The 26,265-nt window shown below is 45.8% G+C and overlaps 1 protein-coding gene across 1 annotated transcript; it reads left to right on the top strand.

Moving 5' to 3' along the window:
- The first annotated feature begins 211 nt into the window (after positions 1-211).
- Positions 212-24,982, top strand: LOC119374138 (protein FAM98A). Its single transcript, XM_037644201.2, has 10 exons — positions 212-343; positions 3,861-4,006; positions 5,223-5,279; positions 5,431-5,508; positions 6,766-6,845; positions 11,301-11,411; positions 14,771-14,968; positions 15,804-15,903; positions 19,649-19,822; positions 24,142-24,982. The coding sequence occupies exons 1-10, from the start codon at positions 306-308 to the stop codon at positions 24,489-24,491; spliced, it is 1,332 nt and encodes a 443-aa protein (XP_037500129.1). The 5' UTR covers positions 212-305; the 3' UTR covers positions 24,492-24,982.
- Positions 24,983-26,265: the final 1,283 nt, after the last annotated feature.

Genomic DNA, 26,265 nt, shown 5'->3' on the forward strand with positions numbered 1-26,265 from the left:
GTGCTCAAAATTTCATCTGATGAGTACCCTGCAAGTTCTAAAAGCGGTGAAACGAGCGGACTAACATGGTTGTCAAACGCCAGTTTTTTTATGATGAAATAAAGATCTCAAAGGCCATGCTTTTGTGTACTGCAAGCCTCAGATTTAAATTTAGAAGACGTCATGGCCACCATCAATAGTAATAACCATAGCCATTCTAACATTCTAATCCAAGCCGAGCACGCCGTTGCTTGTCAACTCGGCAAGGCGAGCGTGGGGTTTGCGATACCCGATTTCACTTTCGGAGGTTTTTCTCCACGTCTGATATGGATGACCATGTTCTGACGGCGCTAGAAGATCTCAGGCGAGTCTCTTTTACTCGCACGACGCTCTTTCGGCATTTTTTTTTTTTTTGCTCACGCATCGGTCCTTTGACTCCGGTTACGTTGTCGATGCCGAGCCGGCGCTCCACACCGACATCGTTGCGTTCAGCTGACGCCAACACGACTATCATCTCTTTTCTCCCGTAATTCTGAATTGCCTTGCGTTTGTAAAGCTAGCGATCACCGTTCCCTATCCTTACACGTTTGCTTTTCGGGTTTCTTGAACGTGCGCCGATGTAGTAGTTAAAACCAGGAGACCAACGCACGCCTAATGTGCAGTGGTGGCTTGCTTACGCGAACAACGTGCTCTTCGTGGCGCGTTTCTGTTGCGCATGCTTGAAAGCTTAGTTCACCACTGGAGTCTTGACATGAGTCAAGCCCCTGTGTCAGCGATTTTTGTCCCTGCTTTAAAGTAAAATGTCTAGGCCAAGATCAGCCGTCCAGCCGCACGCAATTCCGCTCTTCGGTCGTGGCTGCGTCGAAACTGAAAGTCAACTTCCGTGAAAGAACAGTCATCTTTTGTTGTTGTTAAGTAAGCGTGCGGCCTCCACCACATGACACACGCTGTTAAGCCACACCTCATGCGTCACAGTTTAGATCAGTACGAAAGGTTCAATTCGTTGAGTTTAGATCAGTGCAGTTCGTTCAGCCCCAATTCAACCAATCGTGTCCTACGCACGATCGCCGTCGGCCTTTGCGTCGCTAGATACGGGCGCGTTAGAGTCCAGCGGATATAATCTAATTGACACTTTGCGACATAGTTCCTGCGCATGCGCGAGCAACTATATTTCCCAAACGAACCGCCTCGACCACGGACTAGCAGAAGAAACTTTTCTTTTTTTTTCTTTTCCATTAACCACTCGTCCCTGCCTTTCCTTTTTTCAGTTCCTCCATTTCTCTCTACGCAGCAGAGTTTACTATGAGCCGTGCCATTCACCCAGTAATTTTTGAAAAGCCTTTGTGGTGTTCCCGCACCTCATGCTTTCTCGCTCTAGTTAAATATCTTTATTGCTACTTCATTTTTCCTGTTGCGCGAGTGTTCTTACCTCCCTTTGCGTAGCATACCACGGAGTGCATACTTGATCCCTTGCAAATTAAATTGAATCTTTCGTTTATGTATTCATCTTTTTTTTCTGTTCATGCAACCTAAAATATTTTTTTTGTACAATAACGATATCAACTTCATGACTTTTCTAGTTGCGGTAGAGGACAGCCTTTTATGGTCATTCCATTTGTTGAATTATTTTCCGAAGACTCGTCACTCCTCGGTTGGCACAAGAATGTCAGCACACAAACATCGCTTATTCACTGCCTCATGTTATTTATCTGCTGTACAAGATGAAAAAGAAAGAAAAAGCTCGTGAACAAACATGTTGAGCCAAAAACATTTTGTGAGGGCACGTCTGATGCACCAGATCGTATGCACTGTACTGCAAAGGCATCCTCTCCTAATGAATATGACACTGTTAGACACTGGCATAGCCAGATAGGGGGTTTAGGGCGTAGAGTTTCCTATAAATACGCTAGAGGGTACTCTGGCGCTAGTGTCAATGGGAGCTGCAACACATGTTGCTTCGGCCAGCATGGGAATGATGGGTAGTACACGGATTCATCTAAACTTCGTTCTTTCGGCTCCGTTTGGCTCCACGTCGCCTGCATCCGCTTTGTCGCAAAACGAAGTTCAGCAAACGTTCAGCAGTTCCACTTCACCACTTTAACTTTTTTAGGCTCACCAATTCATATCTGGTGACGAAGTTCACAGCGATCCATTCTTTTACCCAGAACAAAACTGAAACACAACAATAAACAAAGCCACAAGTGCATTCAAAGCCCCCAGACACGAAGACTAGGCAGATCCGTGTACTACCCATCATTTCCATGGGGGCTGAATGATTGCAGTGCCACAGTTCCCTCTAGTTAATATTGGGAAACTGTATGGTTTTGGGGGGTGGGGGGTTAGCCCCTCCCCCCCTCCCTACGAAATAACCTTTTGGCCATGCCCCTGCTGTTAGAGAAAGTTCACAAGGCTAGGATAAGAGGCTGATAAGTTTCTGGTTTTGATAACACTTCTTTCTCACATTAAAGGAACCCTGAAACGATTTTGTACAAACACACTGGGCCAATAGAGCAAGTCGTAAGGATCATTTACAGACCGATTTAAGCTATGTGCGTAAACTGTGTAATTTATTACAAGGCTTTAAAGCTGTGAATCGCCACCGATCACAGTGCCTCAGCTGTGATCCCCGCCCACTTCCAGTGCGTGTTGCACTGGAAACGCGACGTCACGCAAGCAGGCTGGTCTCATCGGATATCTCCAGTCCACGTCACTGAACCTCCTGTGGGCAACGAGCGTCGTCTGCCTGTGTTACAACGTGCTCCATGTTGACGCGAGCTGAGCAACAGTGTTTATCTCAAGGTTTCTTTTCTTGGACATAATTAATTGCCCTAGCCGTGTTGTGTACCACACATCTAGCAATTGGTGACGTAAAACTGCGACATTGTGCAATGTTCGTGAGGCATCTGGCGAGCGGAATCCCTTCAGCTCGTCGCTGCAATGAGCGTCGCGCTCTCGCTATCCGATCAACGCCACGATCCACGTGTCTGCGGCTGTAACTTCACCCCTGAAGACACAACCACATTGCCAGGGTTTACGCTTATCGGTGATCGTTCTCGAACTCTTTTTGTTTGCTCGCATGCTTTTGCAGGTTGTCGCCGTACAGGAGAATAAAATAAGATCGACTGGTAGTGTGGCGGCACTTGTCGGAGCAAATATTAACCACTCCGCGAGCGGCGTGCTGCCGGGCAAACTGGGCCTCCGAGATTGCGCGCAACCTGTCGGCGCGCAATATCGGAGGCCATGACTGGGTGAAGCTCAAACTGTCGAGTGCGCTTATGACAGCGCTGCGATCGCCGGCAATGCCAGCGTGTCTGTGAGTTGGGGGTGCTAGGCAGGGTGAGGAGGAGGGTATATATACAATTGTCCATAGTGGCCTTGGTACTCGGTGCGTCGCTTCATTTCTGGTGCGAATGATTTAGGGACGCTCTTGCCTAAACGCTGACAAAACCTCAAAAAACCGTTTCAGGGTCCCTTTCAAGTTGACTTTACTGGTATTGATCCCCATTGGCGTAGCCAGAAATTTTTTTCGGGGGGGGGGGGGGGTTCAACCATACATTATGTATGTTCGTGCGTGCGTTTGTATGTGTGCGTGTATATAAACACATGCAAAATTGAAAAACTTCGGGGGGGGGGGGGGGTTTGAACCCCCCCAACCCCCCCCCCCTTGGCTACGCCCCTGTTGATCCCACGTGAGTGTTAGAATATTTCTAGGGGACATTAAACCCGTTTCTGTAAGGAAACCACCTTGGCTAACACCGAAAGATCATTGCTCACGATTCAGTTTGTGCTTATGCTGGTACCTTTCGTCTGACAGAGGTGACGTCTTTCCCGAGAAGAAAAATTCTTGAACGTGTTTTCTCTGTCTGGTATTTGTGATTCAGGTATGACGGCCCATTGGTTAACGAAGAGCTGTTTGCGAAGGAGATCGAAGAAGCCAAGTCGGTCAAGTTCACGGGTCTCGTGGCATGGCTGTCGACCCAGATCAAGTCCCTCTGCAACATGGAGGAGCACGTGAACGCCATCACAGGTCTGGCTTTAAAGCTCATATTTTATAATAATAATAATAATATCTGGGGTTTAACGTCCCAAAACCACGATATGATTATGAGGGATGCCGCTGTGGAGGGCTCCGGAAATTTCGATCACCTGGGGTTCTTTAACGTGCACCTAAATCTGAGTACACGGGCCTCAAACATTTTCGCCTCCATTGAAAATGCAGCCGTCGTGGCCAGGATTCGATCCCGCGACCTTCAAAGCTCCTATTTTTAAAGTTCCTATTTTGCTTTGTCAGCTATGGGATTGTGCAAGACTTGAATGAAAGAATCTGTGGTCAGTTACAATCCAGCAATACATACAAGCTGCACTCACTGCCATCACTGTCCCACCCAGAGTCAGTTTGCGTAGATGTTCCATCCAATCACATTTGCTCATTTCCGTAAGGTCACATCAAGCACTTTTTCTGTGTTTGAGATACTATTCCTCATACAGACACATGTTCGTGTCGCATTAAAACAAAAAATTGAACATCGGGACAAATTTAATCAGAAATTCTGATATCACTGCTTGCCCAAAGATCATATTTTAGGTAGGAACGACGAACCTTTAATTTTCGGTATGCGTGGTATTTACATTAGCACAGAATAAAGGCTCACGGTTCAAAAGGAAACGAGCTTGCACGACTCTCTTACATGAATGATTGATAAGTGCGGCATGGTTCTTTGGTTGGAGCTTGTATTTATTTTTGCGTTGTAACCGACTAAAGGTTTGTCACCAACTCAAAGATGTTTAAGACTTTATGCTTGTAATCAATTCCTTATGATAATGCCCAACTTGGGCACTGTAGGTATTTGTTATCAATAAATAAATATCATAAGTAAACTCCAGTGCTTCAAAGTCCTACAGGCTTCTTCATCAAAGGTAATATCATTAGAGCCATACATGGTGCATTTAGCCCTTTTTGACGTAAACTAAGGGTTTTATTAATAATACACGATATAGAAAGTTTTCAGCGTGACTAGGTTCTAAATTTTTGCACGTAGACTTAGGCGTAGGAGCATATTGCGACTTCTGTGCAAAGCTTGCAAAAGTGCTTCGTGACATGGCCTCATTGACATTACTGTGGAAGTCCATTATGGAGTTTTAGATTTACGGAGTTCGAAGGAGTTTGTTGGCACCTTAGTGACGGGTGTATGGTTCGGTACTTTCAACCACAAAAACGACAACTTCTGGTGCTCTTCTTACAGACCTTGATGACTGGAACACGTTCTTGCTCGAGCTCAGCGCTTTCCTGAAGGAGATGCGTGAGTACTGAATTGGTCAGATTTTACGTCTTCGTTTCTTGTTACATTAATTTTTCAACTAGTTAATCTGTTACTCTTTATGCTTGTGTTGTGTTCTGTAAAGATATCCTATGTCTCTACACTGTTTATTTTAACTTTGCTCTCTTTGCAGAATGCCCGCTAAGCGTATTGACGGAAGGGCCTGTGAGCCAGCGGCTAGTGTCAAAGGAAAACCGACTACTTCTCCTCGGTGAGCTTCTTACCTTTACGGTCCAGTTCACTTTCAACGTTCACTTTCAACGTTCACTTTCAACGTTCACTTTCAACGTTCACTCTCATTGCTTGCACAGATGTGTTTTCACCACAGAGTTGTTATTGGACGTGATTGAAGGACAAAGGAGAAAAGTGGCACACACGACTGGATTATCAACTGTTGTAGACAACGATTGTTCGCGGGCCAGTTGGTACATCTTGAACGTAAAACAGCGCGCTTAGACAGGATAGAAAAATACAAGCGCTGTGTCTGTGTGCTTGTAACTTTCTGTCCTGTCTAAGCGCGCTGTTTTATGTTCATGTTGTAGACACTTGATAGTCCAGTTGTTGTGTGCACCGCTTCTCTCCTGTGTCCTTCATCCCTTGGCCTGTAGCGTTATGTGCCTTACGTTATGTACCTTACTGGTTATACAAAAGTGGAATGCTCACAAGTCGTGTGTTTAATACTCACACACTTTGGTGTTTACACACTTTGGGTCTTGTCTCGTAACTAATGAGTACTAATCATCATCTGTCTCATCTTCCAACTTTCTTTAGTGCGATATGCCTGGTACTTCCAGGTTGCAAATGACATGCCCATTTCAGCGTGACGTAGCATTGTTGATGGGAAAGTACCGAGCACAGAGTGTTTTAGGAACGGAAGTAAGTGAAAAGAATGAGGATCACCTATTGGGCACAAGATACTGGTCAGAAGATTAACAGTCTTTGTTTCAGGTGGTATTACATGGTAGTTTATACACCTTGCCATCGTTAATACCAAAGTCACTCTATGTGTTGTTACTTTAATCAACCTAATTTTTGTATTTTCACCTGTTATGTTGTGATAACCTATCTTAAGTGGGAGCCAAAATTACTTTTGTTACATCCATTGCTGCATTACGCTCATTATTGCCATCTACCGCAATGTATGCATAATTTGGTGCCAGAATTGTGCAAAGTAGAAGATGGCACTGTAGGCTGCGATAATGCTATACAGCCTTGTATCCGATGAAATTTTGTTAAAAAAAACAGTAAGTGTCTTCAGTGTTGGCATCGTGCAGCTTCTTAGCACACCGTGTACAGTCTCTGTGATAACTGTCTTCTGTTCAAACGAGACGATCCTGGGCTCGGCTCGTTGACATTGTCGCGATTGTTGTGGTACAAGCACACGTGTGCACCTGTTCTGTATCATTTTTGTGTTGCCTGCAGTTTGTAGTGGCCTGTGGATTCACCTAAGCACTCCACCTTCTTTCAGGCTTTCTGTGCGATGAGTTGGAGGCAGCGCGCATGATCAAAGTGGTGCGTCCTGACAGCGGCGCCCTTCAAGTTCAGATGGTGAGTGTTTGCACCTGGACACCTTCTCACAAGCACGTGACAGGCTCCAAGGTAATCATACGGCTGAGATAAGTCTAGCTCAGGAACATTGCAAGGTAAACTAATGAAAGCAGAAAATCACCATCCAGCTGTTTGTAGCTCAAAACTATTACAAAAAAAAATGCACATGGATTTCTGCAAAAATAAAGCGTCCAAATTGACTACAGGATAAACTTTGTTTGTCCGCTGTGACGAAAAATTCAGTGGTGTGCTGAAAGAGCGAGCGTTCATGACAGACAACCAGACCCTGGAATTTGTAGAAGAGTATGTACAGTAGAACCTTGTTGATACATTCCTGCTTAGTACAGTTTTCTGGCTCCTATGCTCGAAATTGCAAAAATTAAAAATAACCCAATACAGCTCTGTGTAATACATTCCGGTTAATGCGTTCCCGGAAAATACGATTATTCGGCAGCAACGTTCAGCACCGTGGATAACTGTGGTCATATGATACGTTTTGTACTCAAACTCTCATTCAGGTGTGCAAAAAGGACCTTCTCATGTACTTGTGAAGAGCGAAGTGGCAGACAGCCGCCGCGCGGCGACGGCAGCTTCTCCGCAGTGCCCTTCCTCGCTCCGCGCTTTCTCTGCTTTGCACAATTGTCCCCTCTGCGTCTCTTCCGAATTGCTCGATCGTCCCCTCCGTGTCTTCTCCAAATTGCTCGGTCGCCGCTCTCTGTTAACCACACACCGACCCAAAGGCACGCGGCGATGCTGGCCGTCAAAATCTTCAAACGGCTTGCCGCGGAAACGCACATGCCACCGCCGCATCGCCACCGCTGCACAACACGCCGCGACCCATAACCATAGCAATGCCGCCATTGTGCCCACTGAATATGGCCGATAATTTCCCCCACACTTTTCTCCCGGAACGCATTCGTTTTTGGGTTGCTCCGCCCGGCGCAATTCCAGTCGGCGTTCATATTTTTCTGGCTGGGCAATTCTGCTTACCAGCGGGTCGTCAGAAGCTGCCAGAAAAGATTTGTTCTGGAATATATCTGGGAGGTTTCTGGTTACTAGATGCCAAAACGAGACGATGCGCACTCGCCGCCATCTTTGTGAGGACTCGACAGATCGCTGTGCGGGCGCTTGGGTGGCTTGGGGACTTCACCTTCGGTTGCCATTACACCGGGCGTTATCTTTTAAAGCCCGTTCCGCCGTGCGAGATGGTGCGATTACGAGTGGCGGCGAACATACCAGTGAATGTCTCAAGTTAAGACAGAACGCAAACTGATCAGCGCAAGTGTGCGACTTAGTATGCGATAGCCGCGAACAGCTGTCGCTTTCAGGGGCGCTTATCACTTTCACGAGATTTCGCATATCGTGTTGTACCGCGATTGTTACGTGCACTGCGAAGAGTTGTGCTTGTTAAAAGCCTTTAGTGGGGCGGCAGTTTTCTTCATGGACAGGGCGAGTCACGCGTGATCTTGCGAACGTATGTGATCGTATCCCAAATTTGCATATGCTCGAGAATATCATTTCTGCTCTTTGGCAAACCTAGCCCCATATTTCCATGTGGCAATGCAGAAAGAACCGGCGCTCATGCGGCACAAAGTTTCACCTGCTGACACGGTGGTAGCGTTTCTTTACATTTACGCTGGTTGTCCCAGAGTTCGATTTTGCAATATTCTGGTTGTCTTGGGATTTCAATACACGTGACCACGACGTTATTTTCGGTCAGGACCGGAACTAGATGGCTGACCTCTGGCGGCCAGCGAGATGCCAGGAGTTCGAAAATCGAAGAGTCCCTCCATGTTTTCTGAGAAATAATTGCTTTTTGCCCTTCCGTCTCAATATGGGCTTGTCAGCCTCAATTTTTACTGGATTCGGATTGTACGTTTTCCTGGATTGTACGTTTATTTTCCGTGTTTTTTTCGGAAACATATCAACGAGGTTCTACTGTATATCTTGGCCAAATACGAACAGGGGAGATTACTCATGTGGAGGAGATCTACCAAAGTATATGGATGGACTGGTGCTCATGAGGTAGACATTCTCAATTCATGACCGGCAACTTGCCGCTGTCACTAAAGTGGAAAGTGTATAGGCACTGCATTTTTCGAGTTACAGCATATGGGCTGGAACTTGGAGAACAACAAAGAAACTAGAGAAGAAGTTAACAGAACAGACTGTTGGGCTAGTTGGTTATCCATGAACACCATGTTGTGGTGTTTATGTGGTGCCAGTCCTTTGTCTGTTCTCCTTTTTGTGCTCGTCAATTTTTAGCCTTTATTCTTTCACTGTTCAGGAGGTTGAGAATCACACAGCTTGCACTGGAACAAAAAACGATGGGTGCAAACACCAAAACTAGGAAGGCAGCAGAGGGTTGCTATATACTAGTCCAATGCTTTCAGGCCCTTAACTTTGTCATGGCTGACTTTAAAGACCTGCAACAGCAATTTTTTTTTTTTTTCATTGACAGTGCTTACAAACTCTGTGGTGATTTTTATTTGAGGAGGTGACTTTAGAAAGACTACAATTTGCAGGTTGTTTTGTCAAAACACTTTCAATGGCTGGTTCTTTGTGTGTTGCATGCTTTGGTGTTGTGTACACTCTGAGGATTTTGGTGGAAAGAGCAGTGTTAGAAAATTGTGGTTAGTGTAACAATTTGCTTGTGTCATTCTTCTAGAGATGTGTTTTGTCCCTAAACAATGCATCTGCGAGCGGAAAGAGGCATGTTTTTATTTTTACGTAGCTACTAAAGATATTTGAGAAACAGCACCCCATGGTTTCAACTTTCAAGTATATAAATGTCAATATGGCCGTTATGCTACTGCAGTCAGCGCAGAAATTTTTCTGACTCTGCAGGAACCGTGAAACCGTTCGAAATATCTAGAAGTACTACTAGTCTGAAAAGAAACTAATGCATTCCTTTTTACAGCCATCAAGGGCTCGTATCGCTACAGCCATGCCTGGAATAGCTGAAGGCCTGCCAGTACACTTATTAGGTGTTTTGCTGTTTGTACTGTGACAACTGGCAGGTGGTGCAAATGTGCGTGATTAAAAAACGCTTACACTATGTCTCACGCCTTCAGCACTTTTCCATTCCTAGGCCCGTATTTTGCAGCGATGTGCTACACTCGGTTACATTCGAGTCTTAATATTCACTGCTCACGGCCACTTGATCTTGGTGATAATGTGAGTGGACCTTGAAGCACGAGAAAGCATCGATATCGAAAGAAGCATTGCTGTAAAATATCAGCTTCAGTATCCTCCACTGTAATGTATTGTCTGTGCTTGGCTGCATCCCTGCATTGCAATGAAGCTGAGATCTGAGAATCACTTTTGCTAAGCCTACAGAGGTTGTATCAATGGGAATATGTGCTTCAGACAGGCTGGCCGATGTTTCGATAGGTGGACCTATCTCTCTCAATGGCGTGCCATCATTCTTGGCATGTTGGTTTTGAAATGTTTGGTCAGTGACGTCATGTCGCGCATTGTTCCTGTTGCTACTTGTCATCTTCAAAAGAAAAAAACTGGAGAGGGAATTACAATGGCAATTTCACGCCTGTGGGGATCGCAGTAGGGAAAGCCTGAAGCCTGCTTTCTATACCGATCTGAGGCTGCGAGATAATCAACACGGCGGCAGAGGTGCCTTTGAATGATGCTGCTGTTTCTGATCAGCAATCCCTGCAGAAAGTCTGAAAACCCAGAGGGCAGAGGCTTTCAGCATCTGATATTCGAGGCACCTTTATTTGGGACACTTCTTTTAGTGCTGCAAAGAGTCAAGGCATCAGAATTATCAGGCATGTCTAAAAAAGTTATCATTGACTGAATATTAGGCTTGTGCAAATAGTAAATTTTAGGTTCGAAGCGAATTCGAATCAAATAGTGACTTGGTCGAATACTTTCGAAGTAAATTTGAATAGTATATGTTACATATTATAAAGAAAAATGAGCATATTTGTCAGGACCAAACTAACCTGCACAATATTTTTTAAAGCTGAAACAAGGCATGGGCAAATGTCATTTTTTTTGGTTCAAAGGGAAGTGGAAGCAACTTTGAATAGTAGCAGTATTTGACTTTTGCTAGAATGCAAGTGATAACCTGTAAAATATGTTGCGTTTTAAAATTGACTATACTTAGAGCATATAAGCTGGTATAACAAGCTTTTAAACTTAAAAAGTTATGAATTGATGCGAGGGTGATATTTTCATTTAACCTTGAAGTGCGGCTTCACGGCAGGGCGGATTTTCTCTGGATAGGTGTATTCACGGTATAGCGCTCCTCCACTGCAGTGAAACCACCTTTACATGCAGTTTATATGTCTATTCGTTCATTTCGAATACTTTGAGATATCGGATAATTTAAATTCGTGTCAAAGCGAATTCGAATACTGTAATATTCGTTTGAATATTCGAAGTGCTCGAATATTCGCACAAGCCTACTGATTATGTATTGTTCATTTCTTGCAGGATGAGTCAGCTGTGGCCAAGGCAATGAAGGGCATGCTGATCACTCTCGGTTTCGGCAAGCCACCGCCAAACATCACGCCCGCTCAGCTCTTCTCAAAGGCAGAATCCAAGGTAAGCGCTGGAAGTGGCAACACATTTTGCCCTTTCAACGAGCTGACAGCTCTCTCTCTGTGCCATGAAGTGAGGTTAGGTATTTGCCTAATTTACAAAGTTAGGAAATTTTGGTGTTTTTACATGCCAAAACCACGATATGATTATGAGGCACACCACCATAGTGGCCACTCTGGATTGATTTTCTTTACCTGGGGTTCCTTAAGATTCACCTATGTCCAAGTACACGAACGTCTTACAGTGAACCTGTCTTTAGCTAGCCCGAACGTTTGTGATGGAATGGAATGGAAAACAACTTTATTCAGGTCCGTCGAGGCGTGAACTAGCACATAGCGGGGCGCTGCCACGTCGGGACAGATAGGCCTAGCCTCTCCGCCACGTTGTGGGCTCGTTGGACTTCCCATAGTTGTGTTTTCAAATCCGGACTGCGTAGCGCAGCATCCCACTTGGACGATGTAATGTCTTGTCAACCCGTAATGCGGGGCACTGCCAGAGCATGTGGTCTAAGCTGGCTTGTTTACAGAAAACTCCTAGTGGGTATGTGTCATAGAAATTGAGCAAGCCCCCCTACAAATGTCAAACGGGAAGAGAAAATGAAGTAGTAGTTCTTAGGAGGTAAACAAGTTAAAATTTTAAATAAGTCAGTCTTAGAGTGACAGCTGAAAAAAGAAAACACTTGTATAGGGATGGAGAGAAAAGACAGTTGAGGATGTGATTCATGACCCGGAGTCCAGGGATCTGCTCAACCAAAAAGATTTCGAAGTTCACAAGATGTATGATTTCACTTTTGTGCGGGTTTGTAATCGAACTTGTGCCTCAAGATTACCAGCACAGCATCTCAGTCACTAAGCGACCATGGCTGGTCATGCCCAACCAGCGCCTCCTCTAGAAAGATGCCTGCAGCGTCGCTGGCTATCCCATTGTAGCCGTCCTGCCTTGAGTTGTGGTCGCTTGTCGAGAGATGGTGCCACGTACTTCCCTATTGTTTTTAATGGGGCTGGCGTGGTGTGACGTCGAGGGGTGTAATGTGCACATGCGCAAATGTGTGTTGCAAGCGGCCACCGCAAGGATCGCCAGCTACTGCCTCCATTAGAAACGAGGAAGGAGGGAAAAAGTAGGGCAGGAGGTTTTTGGCTCACGCGGCAGGCATCTTTCTAGAGGAGGCGTTGGCCCAACTTATAAGCCTGTGCGAATATTCGAGCACTTTGAACATACGATCGGGTATTGCAGTACTCGAATTTGCTTCGGCACGAATTTAAGAAGTCCAATATTTCGAATAAGGTAGAAGTTCAGGGCAAGATGGAAGCTTGAAGCGATGGAAAATCCTCGAACAGGAGGTGTCACTGGAGCCAGCGTTTCGACAAGGGGCCTTGCCTTCCTTAAGGTGGCAACTGCCTACCTAAGCGCATTTAATACTGCCCTGAAGAAGACAAAACCGCTTGTCGTAGGCATGCGCAGGGTTCCCCATAAGGGGGGGGGGGGGCAATGTATCATCTCGGCTCACCCCCCCCCCCCTTTTGTTAGTTGAGTCCAGAAAACAACATGCTTGACCCTTTGAGGGTCGAATTTTTTTTGCGATATGCACTCCAAAAATGTGTATTTTTTTATTGCAGAATCGCATTCTTCAGATGATTCTATTTCAGAAAAAAATTTCTAAAATTTTTTTCCATGACTGAAAAGTGACAAAAAAATTATTTTTGTTACATACACATTGTTTATTCGGTAGTAACATCAAGCAAAATCCTAAAAAAACACTTATACGACTTTTTTATAAATAAAAATTATACATTGTATTAAACATAGCTCACAGACACAAAAATACACTTGGACAATAGTCCACATCGGAAGAATTATCGCTTGACTCACTAGCAGCAGAGCAACCGGCGCGCACTTCCATAGTGTAAGCGAACTGTGTGAGTGAGCGCACGGAAGAAAACTGTATGGTTGTGCACCCGTCTGGAAAGCAAAACAAGTGAAAAAGCTATAATAATCGTTTGTCTTATCGCCAATGAGACTGAGTTAGTTTTTCCGAGCCCCAAAACAGGCTGGGAGTGCAAGGCAACGCACACTAACCCCCGATACTGCTTCGGCCAGGTGGGAGGCGGCCCTCTGTAGCTCCCTCCTGGCTGACCAGCTCTGGGCCGTCCAGCTGGCCCGCGGAGCGGCCGGCAGGCTTGCTCTGACGGTCCCGACGTGGGAGTCGCCCGCTGCCTCGCTGACGTGCGCCTTGCAGGACCCAAATAAAGTTTTTCAACCAACCTACCCAAAACAGGAAACACAACCACGATGGCGTCATTTATGTAGTGTAGCGCCGCATGGAAATAGATGTAATCGCGCCCCGGGGATTAATAAACGAGAGAGTCGCAAGCGGTCACCCTCTGAGAGATTAAAAACCAGACAGCCATTAGCCTTGCGGGCATGAGAAGCGATAATCACCCGATGGACAAAACCAAAACCAGCTGCGCCACATGCGCATGCTTGCATGCGCAAGTGAAAGCCGGTGCGCCGCTTTGTAAAAAAAAAAAAAAAAATGCCGGAGAGACATCGGCGCATGAAAAAAATTCCACGTACTATTCCCGAAGTGTAGCAGCACATGCCAAGCAAGAGAAATGATCGAGAAAGGTGCGCACTTCAAACATACAGGCATAACAGGCACCAAAGGGTTTTTGCCGTACATGTACGGTGAAAACCCTCAGAGGGTTAACAATGGATGAAAAAAACAGTAGCCTGCCTTTGGTCCATGGCTTTCTGGGAGTAAAGATGGGAAGTAAACAGTTCTTGGAATTGGACATGAGCGCCCATTGGCCGCCGTTATCGTCAAAAATATGCGTGGCTGTAACCCTGCTCTTTAAACAACGATGGGACAGGTCCGATCGAGTAAAAGTATGGGACAAACTTTGTTCCCCCCCCCCCCCAGATAAAATGGGGCGGGAAGGGGGGGGGGGGCAGGTCGCTTCCCCATACCCCCCTCATGCGCACGCCTATGCAGCTTGTCAAAATGTTGACTCCAAAACGACACCCCGTGTTCTGAGGATATTTCATTTAAACTTCAAAGTGATTCAGAATGAATGGAGGTGTGTATCTCACCGCATTTAGCCTTCCATGATGATGATGATATGTGGAGTTTAATGGTGCAAGGGCCATGCTTGGCCAAAGAGCCTTCCAGAAAAGGTGGTTTTAATGCAGCATGGTACCGCTGTGCCACGAAACCTCCTATTCAGGTGAAATTACTGAGATTTAATTGTATGGTGCTCGGAGCAACAAGTTCCTTTTTTTTCATGCTTGCACGCCTGCGTGTTATGTTCGTTGTTCCTTTGGAACTGATCGTCTTGGCTCACACTCTTATCTCTTGCACGCAGGTGCGTGAGTTGGTCCCCAAGGTAGGCCCTGCGATAATGAGCAAGCCACTGTTTGCTGGTGGCCTCACGGAGAAGCAGTGGTTCGCACTGGCCAAGCTGCAGGAGCAGATGCAGGGCGAGTACCGCGTGCGGAGGGAGACGCTCATCAAACGTCTTGACGTCACCATCCAGTCCTTCCTCTGGGCCGAGCGCCTCAAGGTGTGCTCACTTTGCTACGTGACGCGAAGATTTCATCCACTCTTTCCACTGGGATTTAGTGAATGGGGACAGCCTTGCTTACGAAGTGGTCAAAGCTGGTGCGTGATAACGTAATACTATTCCATATCTGCCAATAGCCCTCTGTGGTTGGTTGAGGTCTTCCATGCCATGGCCACCACTCTTCTTTGTCACAGCATGTAACAAAAGCGTGAAAATAGCCATTTGCATTAAAATGCTGAACACAAGAATAATATGCCTTGCAAAACTGGAACATGTTTGGAATTACTGGAGAATGTTTCATTCCAAATGGAATGTAGAAGATTGTTACCTGCCAAATGGTAGCTGGTGGTGAAAGTGAATTTATTTCTATATTACTATATTTTTGCATGGTCGTATAGCGGCCATAGAATTGCTTTCCTTGAGAACACGATTCACTGCCACTTCATATTCTACTTCTTATCGGAGAAATGAAAAATTCCTGAACACAGAGCCAACGCTTCGACAAGCGGTCTTGTCTTCTTCAAGGCTGCAATGTGAAGAAGACAAGACTTGCTTGGCATGAGACTGGTGACTAAATGATCGAAGAAGTTGTGCTTGTAACTTCCTGGAAGTATGAATATCGAGGTGTACTTTACAATTCAAAGGCATTTTTATTTTTCATTGCTAGCCACGAAAATCACGAACGTTATAACAAAGAGCATGTTACAAACGAGTAAATACGGTAATTGAATTTTCCTGTTTAACGCAAGCCAAAACTAGCGACAGTTTACCATGTCTTCTCTGTAAATGTTTTTGCGGAGAGTGCTGCCCACAGTGCTGTTGATGAATCACGCAGGGCATGGAGGACAAGATCATGCAGGCATACCAGCCGAGGCGAAAAGTCATGGAGACTGAACCCAATGTCAGTGTGGGTCACGTGCTGGCCGCCAGAGAAGGTGAGATCCATTTGCACTGTGTAACCTTCCGTTTAAAGGAGTACTGACACGAAACTTTTCATTGGCCACATTTTTGTGTCAAATGAAAGGCCAAGCCCTCAAGAGCCTAGAAAATGTACTGCTAAGCGTGAGTGCACCCTGAAAAAGTAATTACAGTATGTTTTTATAAGAGTGAGTTTCGCTTGCGACTGTACCCTGACGTCACAACACACTATGAACTTCTTGTCACATGCTCGCACAAGATATCGTGACGTTTCCACGCCCGCTCCGCTCCTGGCTTAGTTGGTGACGCACAAGTAGCCATTTTGAATGTTTTGGTGCCTGACGTCATCGCAACTAGCCACACTGGTGTGTGAAGCCACCAGAATTGACACTATAGCCTGATGTCTCGCTGATGTCGATGTCAGTAGGTGCGCCATGCGAAAATGGACTTTAATGACAAACTAAAATACCTTATCAGCATTTACTGAGCTTCACACTTGCACAGAGCCGTCTCTTATACAGGCGATTTGTATGGTGGAGTAAACTCACCTTTGAAAATTCGTGTCAGTACCCCTTTATGTTTGTAATTTACAAAGTGCAAGGAATTCAATTTCTGTCCAATGGAAGCGAGCTCTAATTTCAAATGCTATTTGTTGGCGATACATTGCTGAACATTTAACAAACTTTCAAATCAGAAAATTTCGAGAAATATAGAGGACTTAGGCAATATTCATTCTTTTCAAATATTCGATCAAATATATACTAAGCTTAGGTGAATATTTGGTGTCTTCAAATATTCGATTGAAAACTAGAATGTAAAATTTTTTTTTAAATTCTTGATCAAGCTTGATGAAACTTGCTGAGTTTGTGTCTATATATTTGTGTGCTGATTTCAAATCTGAAATTATTTTTGTGGTATAATGTGTAGTTTTTAAAATACAAAATATTTATGGTGGCTTTTGGGGAGAAAGATTTTTCCTAAATCGGGAGAGTTACAGAATAAATCGGCATGTCACAGTAATCTGGAATCAGAACTGTATGCAGTACAATAAAAATGGTTGTTCTAAAGCTGCTTGAACAATAGTTATGATGGTATGTCGAACATTCGCGAGTGAGTCACTGTCGAGCTGGGATTTGGTCTGTCAACCTGCCATAGTGGTCGAGTGTTTATGGTGCTAGACTGCAGACCAAAAGGTTGCAGGATCGAATCCCAGACGTGGCAGCTGCATTTCAATGGAAGCGAAATGTTAGAGGCCTGTATAATTAGGTTTAAATGCACATTTAACCCTTTCCCTACCATGAAAAAAGCAGAAAAGCGTACCAAATTTACCGGGAATATTTTTTCGCTCAATATATCGAGCTTTTTTTTCTGAATTAAACGGCACCATTATTTCAATTCAGTGGGGTTCCATTATCTCACTATATGCGTAAGAAAGATCGCTCGAAGATGGCTTCACCGCATTGAAATACAATGAAATATAGCAATTCGATGAAAGCTGAGAGACATATGGCACAACATGGACAAGTGTGGCCATCTAGCATAAGGAAACACAACTATGACGAAGATAGTCGCCATTGGTTTCGTGGGGGACCAATTTTTGTTGACGAGCATAGTTGTCATCGGTCATTTGGGTACAAAATCACGTCACATCTATACTCGTCAATGGGACGGAAAGGGTTAAAGAACACCAGATGGTCAAAATTTCTAGAGCCCTCCACTACAACGTCCTTCATAAACATATCGTGGTTTTGGGACGTCAAACCCTAACAATTATAACAGTAGACTCTCGATAACACAACCTTAATTCAAAACAAATCCTAAATTTTTGGTTGGCACACCGTTTTCAATGTATTTTAGCCGCTTAATTCAAACTGGCCCATAGCACAAATTTCGTTAATTCAAACATTTTGCTTGACCAGCCTTAAAATATCTGCTGCCTTTGTTGCTTCTTGCTGAATATTTGTGTTTTTATGCCACTAGCAGTCGCAAATAAAGCCGATTGCCTGCCTAAAAAATGGCCAATCTAGCCAAACCACGTGCACCAACAATCGCATGATGACTGAGAAAAAAGAAATTACAGTTTGGCCACAAGGGCGGAGCAGTGAATGCGATAGCAACATATCGTAATGTTATACGAAGGAAGGCTAGCAGCCAGCTCTTTTGGATCTGATCTCGCATAACTCTACAATTTATGTGTGGCTTTAACTGACTTAACGTCAAAAAGGCCGATGTACAGCGGAGCTGAGGTGGAGCTTCAGCGATGACATGCAAAGTGATGCCTAGCTAGGCAAACATGGGCATGGTTTGGCACTGAAGGAACCTTTCCTCCGTTCCTGCATGCTTCCAACCTCCAACTCGTCTCCCTCCTCCTCACCCTCCCTTCTCTTTGCCACCCCTTGCTATACTATACCATACATGGCTATGCAATGTATGGCATACTGCGTGTTTCTGTGTTCTTGTGTGTTGTCTTTGCGCAGTTTAATGTTTAGTGCTGGACAATACTTCGCTCGTTTGAGCTCGGCTTCAACAGCTCCGCTGTAGAACGCTGGTATAAGGGAATACGATCACTCCAGGAAGAGAAGCGGTTTTCGTGCAGTTCGCATTGAGAGCGCAGCACGTAGAAGGGCATACGAGCCGTTTGGTGATGTCTGCCGAGATGGCACGCACGCCAGCACTCGGGACCGGGCCATTATGTTCAAAGTTCACACTTGCTGCATGAGCAACGCGCCTCCCCCCCCCCCCTCCAGCATCCATGCTCCTTCGCCCGAGGAAATATGGGCAGGGCGTTTTTTCTCTGCTTGAGGAGCAATTGACGGCAGGCCTCACACACGGGGTGATGTTATCCCATGCACCCTCCGTGCAACAGAAATGGCCGGCTCGTTTTATCTCTTCTTCAGCCGCATTCCTTGCCCCCGCTCACGCGCATTTACCCCCAGGTAGAACATACGATGCGTGGGGCTGTGTTATCCAATTGGACTTTGTACTGAATATGGAGCTGACGGTGACGGCAAAAACCCGTCAAGTGCGGATATAGTTGCTATCGCAAAAAAGAAATGCGGCCAGCTCCACTTCGCGAACACCGTCGAAACAGCAAAGCTGATGACTCCCCTTCGTCAGGCTCACCCTCACCAACCTTTGATGCGCCCCTCACTGGTTCACTCTCTTTGCTGAGCCTTGACACTCCCCCTCTTGGCGCACCTCTAATTTGTTCACCCCTTCCATCGAGCCTCACCCTTGCTCATCTTGCACAGCGCAGCCCTTCCCCTTCTTACTGACTCCCACTCTCGCCACACCGCGAGGCTACGTGACCAGCGCTACGCCATCATCGGACGCAGAAACCTAGACCAAGAACAGCTTTGCTGTTATAAAACCCGAGACGGTGTGGCCTTGGTCTGTCGCATACTGAACGCATCTTAAAGTGAGTTTCGCCACAGTACACTGGTGTCATGCGGGAAAGCGTTCTTCTAATAGGAATGGTCAGTGAGCTGTCACGGGACACGACACATTTTGCTCTTTGTTACACTCGCATGTATAACAACGAGTGCCAGTATGATCGCTGACGTCTGAAAGCTTTACTGGCGATCATGCAGAGCTCTCTGTGATGTCGGTGCAACACTGAGAAACAATAAACATCACAACACTAGTTGGTATGTTGCCCTGAGTCATATATAAGAAAACTTCTGATAATTCAAACAAAATCCTTGGGTCCCCCGTGCTTTGATTATCGAGAGTCTACGGTATTATTATTCTGTCGTCCCGCAGACCTGACAATGCTGGAGAAGACGAGTGGCCAGGGTGTGCGCAAGAACACCAAGAGTGCCGTGAACCGAGTGCTGATCGGCATGGTGCCCGACCGGGGCGGGCGTCCCGAGGAACAGCAACCACCGCCTCCCGAGATGCCCAGCTGGCAGAAGCGCTCCGATGGACCGCAGGGCGGTGAGTACTAGTTTGCTTAGTTTACAAATTTAACTAGGGCAGGCACTGGCAGTTTGGGGGCAACACATCCTCCAAAATGCACAGTGCCATTGACTCCTTGGGGACCGACCTTCCATTTATGTCATGCGAGGTTTCTAGCATGTTTGAATTTGTTTTCTTGGCAAGCCTCGTTTTGTGCGAGTGGTTTCAGCTCTCGTTTCTCGAAAGTCGAGCACTATCATTCTGATCCTCACCAATTTTCATTAGAGGGGCCCTGCAACAATTTTTCAAAACATGGTCAGCAAACGCTGCCAAACATTATAGCGCAGCATGCAGCCTGGAATTTACAATTAGTTCTCAAAGTCAGCCAGAAATCATTTGCTCTTCTTTCCAAAAATGATGCCGTATATACCCAAACGACCGTGCTATATACCCAAATTCACGGCCATTGGCTGATTTGAGCATCGTGAATGCATAGTTACCGCGGCCACTGCCAGAGGCCGCCGTGTGCCCGCACGCGCGCTCGCGATCGCACTGAAAGTAAGCCGCGTGTTCGAAGAAAAAAAAGAAAGAAAGAAAGAGTGCTCAAGGTCATGACGCCTAGTGACGTAATTTTCTTCCCCCCCTGCCATCCCTCCGTGCTAAGCTTCCAATGAAGCCATTCGATGGTTACTTGGGAAAGTGTTGCAGGGACCCTTTAATATCCTTAGATTCCAAACCTATAGCAATATAGACTTTAAAAATTTGGTGGTGCTGATCACCCTCTTGTTGTAGTGCAAGAACTTTAGGCAAGTCCTAAAGGGCTTGTCTTAAAGGAGCACTGACATCAAATTTTAAAGTTGAGATGTGCCATTCATTCGATTGATCGGTATGCATGGGTCTTCTTGGCCAAATTTGAATGGCGTCCGTCGCGTGGAAGTAATTTTATTTCGAGGGCAAACAGCATACAAAAGCTCAACGGAAGATTGATCACGCTGCGACATCGACACTAGTGCTACGTGTAAGGTGTGATACATTCCGCAAATACCATCCTGAGTGACGATAGCTAGTAACAGTGACGTCGCCGATCTGAATGTATTTATTGTGGCGCCGACGCCAGGTGACACTCTCACTCTCAGCCAGTGACTCTCCTTGCTGTCCCGATCCGTGCTTGCGATTCATCGTGTCGCATCGACTAATTTGTCATATGCTCCACAGTGCGAGTGCGATCAATCGGAGCGACTACGTACCAGCATGTTGGGGAACTGCTGCGTAGTGCAGACCTGCTCGTCGAGGCGCGGAAAAAGCGGGAAGTGCATGGCGTTTCCTTACACGTACGGTACACGCCAACACGACCACAAGCTATCAAAGTGGAGTAGCCTATAGATAAATAACATCACTAACAAGTAACACGCATGTAGCGTTAATAGTAAATGTTAGTTCATCCGTGGACTTCCTTGCGCTAGCGTAATACCGGGTTACTGCAGCCGTAGCCGTGAGAGGCTGGATGGGTGGGGCCATCTGGCGCCGCAAAGAAGAACCTGGCAAGCACAGAGTTGTTATTGTAGAAACCTGTCGTATTCTATTTCTCCGCTGGTGTGCATTCGCTATGCTGATATTCCATAGACCCCTTTGCGTATACCGGAATGCCGTGCACGCTAAAATTCTCTGATATAGAGACACACCAGCGAGCATGGCCCAAGCGTGCGTCCCCGGGCACCTCCTCGTTGCTGCTTGAAATGGCATCCATTTCTGAATCGCTGTTTTGCAAAGGGTCGAAGCGAAAATTATTCGTGCATCGTGTATCGCGGTGATTCTAAGTTCCAGAATGTCGTCTTCAACACAAGTTGATACTTTTGACGGCGACGCTGGTGACAAGGCATTACTGAACGTGCGCGCCTAGCAGACGAAATGTTAGCTGAGCAGCTGTTCCTCACGTCACTCCTTTCTGTGGACAAGTGGTAAACTGGGGTGCGGTCTGGAGTTGACTGCGAGGGAGCGCTGCCAGCAATAAAAAATGGTGGGCTTGCAGGCCGTTTTGAATCGTGCTAGATACCGGTGATATAAATCAATAAAACAGATAGCTATTCGTCCCTCAGTTGCATTTTTGGTCGAGAATCGCTAGGGGGTAGATAACTACTCGTGGATGCAAAAATCTTGACATGCGTGAATTTGATGTCAGTGCTCCTTGAAGCACTTGCTTGGGGTCTACCAGTAGTAGAGCCACTGATCTAGTAACAGTGTTGTCTTGTCCGCTGTTCCCAATTTAATGGTTCTTGTGTACTGGGTTTAAATGTTAATCATCATCCATAAAATAAAATGGGTATCTGCCAATAAAAACCATGCACCTACAGCAAACATAAGTTCACTCTGTTCTCTTGTACTGTTGAGCTTGCAGGGGTTTTGTGAATGCTAATTTTTTCAGGCTTGTAGTTCTTGTTCCGTGTACAGTACCCGCAGATGGAAATGCAACATCATTATTTTTAGTATAACGACTGATGTAACCAATCGCTCATGATAACTGCATCGTGTCACTGCAAATGTGGCTGTTAAGTAATGCTGGCTCTGACGTAAGCGTTAGAGTCAAAATAGCGCCGATATGCCGACATGAACTGTACATGCTGGAAACAAAAGTTCGTGCATTACTTAGCCCCAAATTTTCGTGATTCAATTTGTGAGTACAATACCAGTGACAGCAACAGACAATTAAGTCAGGGGAAAGCATGGGGGACATAACTTGTTATTTTTAACTGTAGTGTTTGCACGCCCTGTCTCTGTAACATGAAAGTGTATGAACTATACCCCTTTCAGGCGCGAATTATGATGTGCTGTCTAATAATGTGTCAAACTCAAGCAACATAATTCCAAGGCACTCCCAAGAAAGAAAATGAGATAATATTGAAACATGCAATCAAAGGACTGGGTGGACTGGCTCGCGAGCAGCTCCACGAACTGCTTTTCGCTCTGAGCTTTACCTATGCAATCATTCTCCACCCTGTAAATAAACGAGTTCCATCGTCACAATATGTTCTTCTGTGTGAGTTTCAGTAATTGTAATTAAGCATGCCATTAAGTATCTAATTATTCTGCAACCAGTCATGTTTAATTCTTGCATAAAAAGAATAAAATGTTAGGCTCAAAATGAATGCCCAGTTTGTTTATTGGTTGTCTTCATTTTGAGCAAAGAAAGATAATACTTTTGACGTTTGTCCTGGAATGCGGCACGTTGAATGGTTGTCGAACATGGTAGTATCGCCAGCAAAGTGATCCTCTGCAGCAATACGCAGCCCAATGAAGTTAAATGAGCTCTAGATGTCCATTCAGGAAGGCTGTACAAATGTGTACACTGTGTTTCAAGCCATTTGAAGAAACAAGCGGTGTGTGATGTGCCTCTGCAGTTGACGTGTACAATCGTACACACCGCAGCTGAAGGGGTTATTGAAAGAAACTAAAGTGGACGAGAAAGCACCCATTCTGTAAGTGGGATCCAATTATGGGTTCCAATTATGGATCCCACCGATGGAAAGGGTGCTTTTTTGTCCACTTTAATTCCTTTCAGTTTAAGGGAGAGTCATTACACTGCAGCTAAAAACAACAAATTGTGTTCTCTGTGCTTCGTTTGGGTAATTATCTACTGGTTTCATCGATTGTGTCTAAGAAAGAACCGAGCCCCTTGAACAATTCCCCTTCTTGCGTAAATGTGCGATTACTGTACCGCATTATGTACCACGTATCGATGCCACTGAAACCATAGATCTTAGTGTCACAGCGATAGTAGTCGGAAGCATGCTGAAGTGGACAGGAAAAAGTGACAAAACTTGCAGGAATGTTTGCCTGGGCAACAACCTCGAGCAGTACGAGAGTACACACCCAAATTGCTTTGAATGGGAGACCATACAGGTTTACGTACACACGCCCACATGAAAGTGTTTAGCCTATCTAAATGTTCCGTGAGAAGGCTACTTGTTAGGTATAATTAAGACGAAAGCTTTAGATGCCTCATCAAACATGGAAATTGACCATCAGCGTCAACATTTGTGATGTCACATGAAATCGTCGCTTGGTCAAAAGTGGGCCAATCACGGAAGCAATGCAAAACCAGTTGAGGTGCAAAAAGCTTGCAATGCGTCCATTCCTGGAGGCAGTGCAAAACCACATTAGTTGCAGAAAGGTTTCGGAGGGGGCAGGAGAGGATCAATACATCGACTGTGAATAAAAAGAAGATGGCATTCGCCTTTGAGTCATCTTAGGCAAATGCATAAGGGACCCCGTGAGTTTTTTTTTTTTAGCCTGCCAGATTCAAAGATGCAGACAATGAGAACTTGTTGCCTCTCGTATCGCTCATAACAGTATTCACGCAGGCCGCGGGGGAGGAACGAGCTACTCGACTGGCCGCGTCCAAGGTGCCGGCTGGGACGACCAGAGGAGAGGTGGGGACGGACGGGGTGACGGAGGCTACGGCGGCGGTGGCTACGGTGGTGGTGGTGGCTACGGCCAGAGGGACCAGAGAGACTCCAGGGGAGGACATGGTCGGGACGGAGGCTACCAAGGTGGTGGCTACAGGCAGCAAGACAGCTACGGAGGTGGCCAAGGTGGCTACGGAGGTGGCGGCGGCTACAACCAGAGAGAAGGACGCGGTGGTGGAGGGAGAGGTGGCTACCGAGGGGGAAGGGGGGGAGGCCGGGGAGGAGGGAGGCAGTACGACAGATGATCACGCGACGCTTCTGATTAACCAGAACAATGGGCGGGAGGGGTCACAGTTACTGCATTATCGCCGCCTTTACGGGGTGTGGGAGCAATTTTCTGACGGAGGTGTCGATGCAAAAAGCAACAAGAAAAAAATTACATGTAAACCCTGTGGATTGTCGACGTACCGCGTCCAGATTCCGAGCTGTACGCATAATTGGGAGGACTGCTTGCAGTGTATGTTTGCGTTATGCCGTGAAACTGACCATAGCCAAGTCTTTGACAAAAAAATTATTAGATTTCTTTTGTATGTAGGGATGGGAAATTGGGGTTGCTGGCACAATGCATTTTTATCACTCGCCCAGCGGGGAAAAAGAAAGGATGGCTGGGGAAGGGTGTGCGTCTGAGATAGTGCCTACCACTCGTAAGTTATTCGATAGCGTGCATGGTTTTGTTGTGTGTTCCTGCTTCGCAGCCAAAGTCAGTTTTGTCTGAAGTGTGTGAATGAAATAAAGACCAGTGTGCATTGCAAAACTGTTGTGTTTACTGCACCGAGACAAAAATTTTCGACGTAAATCTCAGTACCTTGGACACCCAGCAAACTCTATCCAGCACCATTTGTTTTTGAATAGCTTCAACTCCACTGAACTATTGGTACCTATCGTCTTGCTCTATTTCACATTCCTACAGTCCACTTTCCTACAGGTGCTCTCTGGGAGGCAACACAATTCCTCTCTGGAGAGCCTCCTCGTATATAGTAGATGGCATTCTGGCAAATATGCTCAGCGGAATCCCGCAAAGTGGAGTAAGGGTTATGAAAGCGATAACTGGCATCCACCCATTTGTAGCGCGAAAATACAAAAAAAATCTATACGGATTTCTCAGAAAGTAAAACATTCATCCTGGGACCCAGGACCCATCGGTGCAGAGTTCGATCTCCAGACCAGGACAAATTTTTCATCAACCATGTAGCTTTACTTTCTCAGAAATTCGTATAGATATTTTTGTAGCTTTGTGCTTGCTGCTACACATGAGTGGGTGCCAGTTTTTGTTTCAGGCGACATTCTGTGATGCTGAGCTTTCTCTTCAAACCATCGATAGCATCACGAGACGGCCCATATTATGTTGTAGCTCTAGAAATTACAGAATAATAACTGTTGGGGTTTTAACTCCCAAAAACATTATATAGTTATGAGGGACGCCGTAGCAGAGGGCTCCAGAAATTACGCCCCTGATGTTCACTTTATTGATGCTGCATGTGGCTGATGACGAAGAATTATGGCTGAGCTCTTTGTAGTGGGTGCGAGGCTTTAAACCATACACTCGTTGAGCAATTAGCATTGTGCGACGCCTGGAATGTAATGGAAAAACTTTATTCAGGTCCGTCGGGATGTGAACTAGCACGCAGAGGGTTGCTCTCACGTTGGGACAGCTGTTTTACTCTTCTGCCACGCCATATTGCATATGCTAACGTGATTCCTTGCCCGAAACGATGCCTGTATGGGGTCTTTTGCAAAGGTGTTTCAAACACCAGCGTGGCTCTGTGGTAGAATACTCGCCTGCCATGCAGAGGGCCCGGGTTCAAATCCCATCCGATCCTGGACATTTTTTTCTTATTTCGCGCGATAGCAGCTATGGACACTGGCGGCGGACAACTACGGCACTGTTGTTGTGATCTCGTAACAGCTTTCACTGTAAAAAAAGATGTATGCAGTTGCACTCAACCTGAAAGCTGTAGGAAGTGCAGAGCAGCAATTCGCCTGCCCTTCAGCGATGCTCGCACATGGGCAAGCACGCAC

This window comes from Rhipicephalus sanguineus, chromosome 11 (assembly GCF_013339695.2).
Source record: "Rhipicephalus sanguineus isolate Rsan-2018 chromosome 11, BIME_Rsan_1.4, whole genome shotgun sequence".
Lineage (NCBI taxonomy): Eukaryota > Metazoa > Arthropoda > Arachnida > Ixodida > Ixodidae > Rhipicephalus > Rhipicephalus sanguineus.

Coding starts and splice junctions, on each gene's coding strand:
- LOC119374138 (XM_037644201.2), top strand. CDS start 306: ATGGATGACCATGTTCTGACGGCGCTAGAAGATCTCAG. Junction 4,007..5,222: donor GCACGTGAACGCCATCACAG/GTCTGGCTTTAA, acceptor CTCTTCTTACAG/ACCTTGATGACTGGAACACG. Junction 14,969..15,803: donor TCTGGGCCGAGCGCCTCAAG/GTGTGCTCACTT, acceptor TGAATCACGCAG/GGCATGGAGGACAAGATCAT.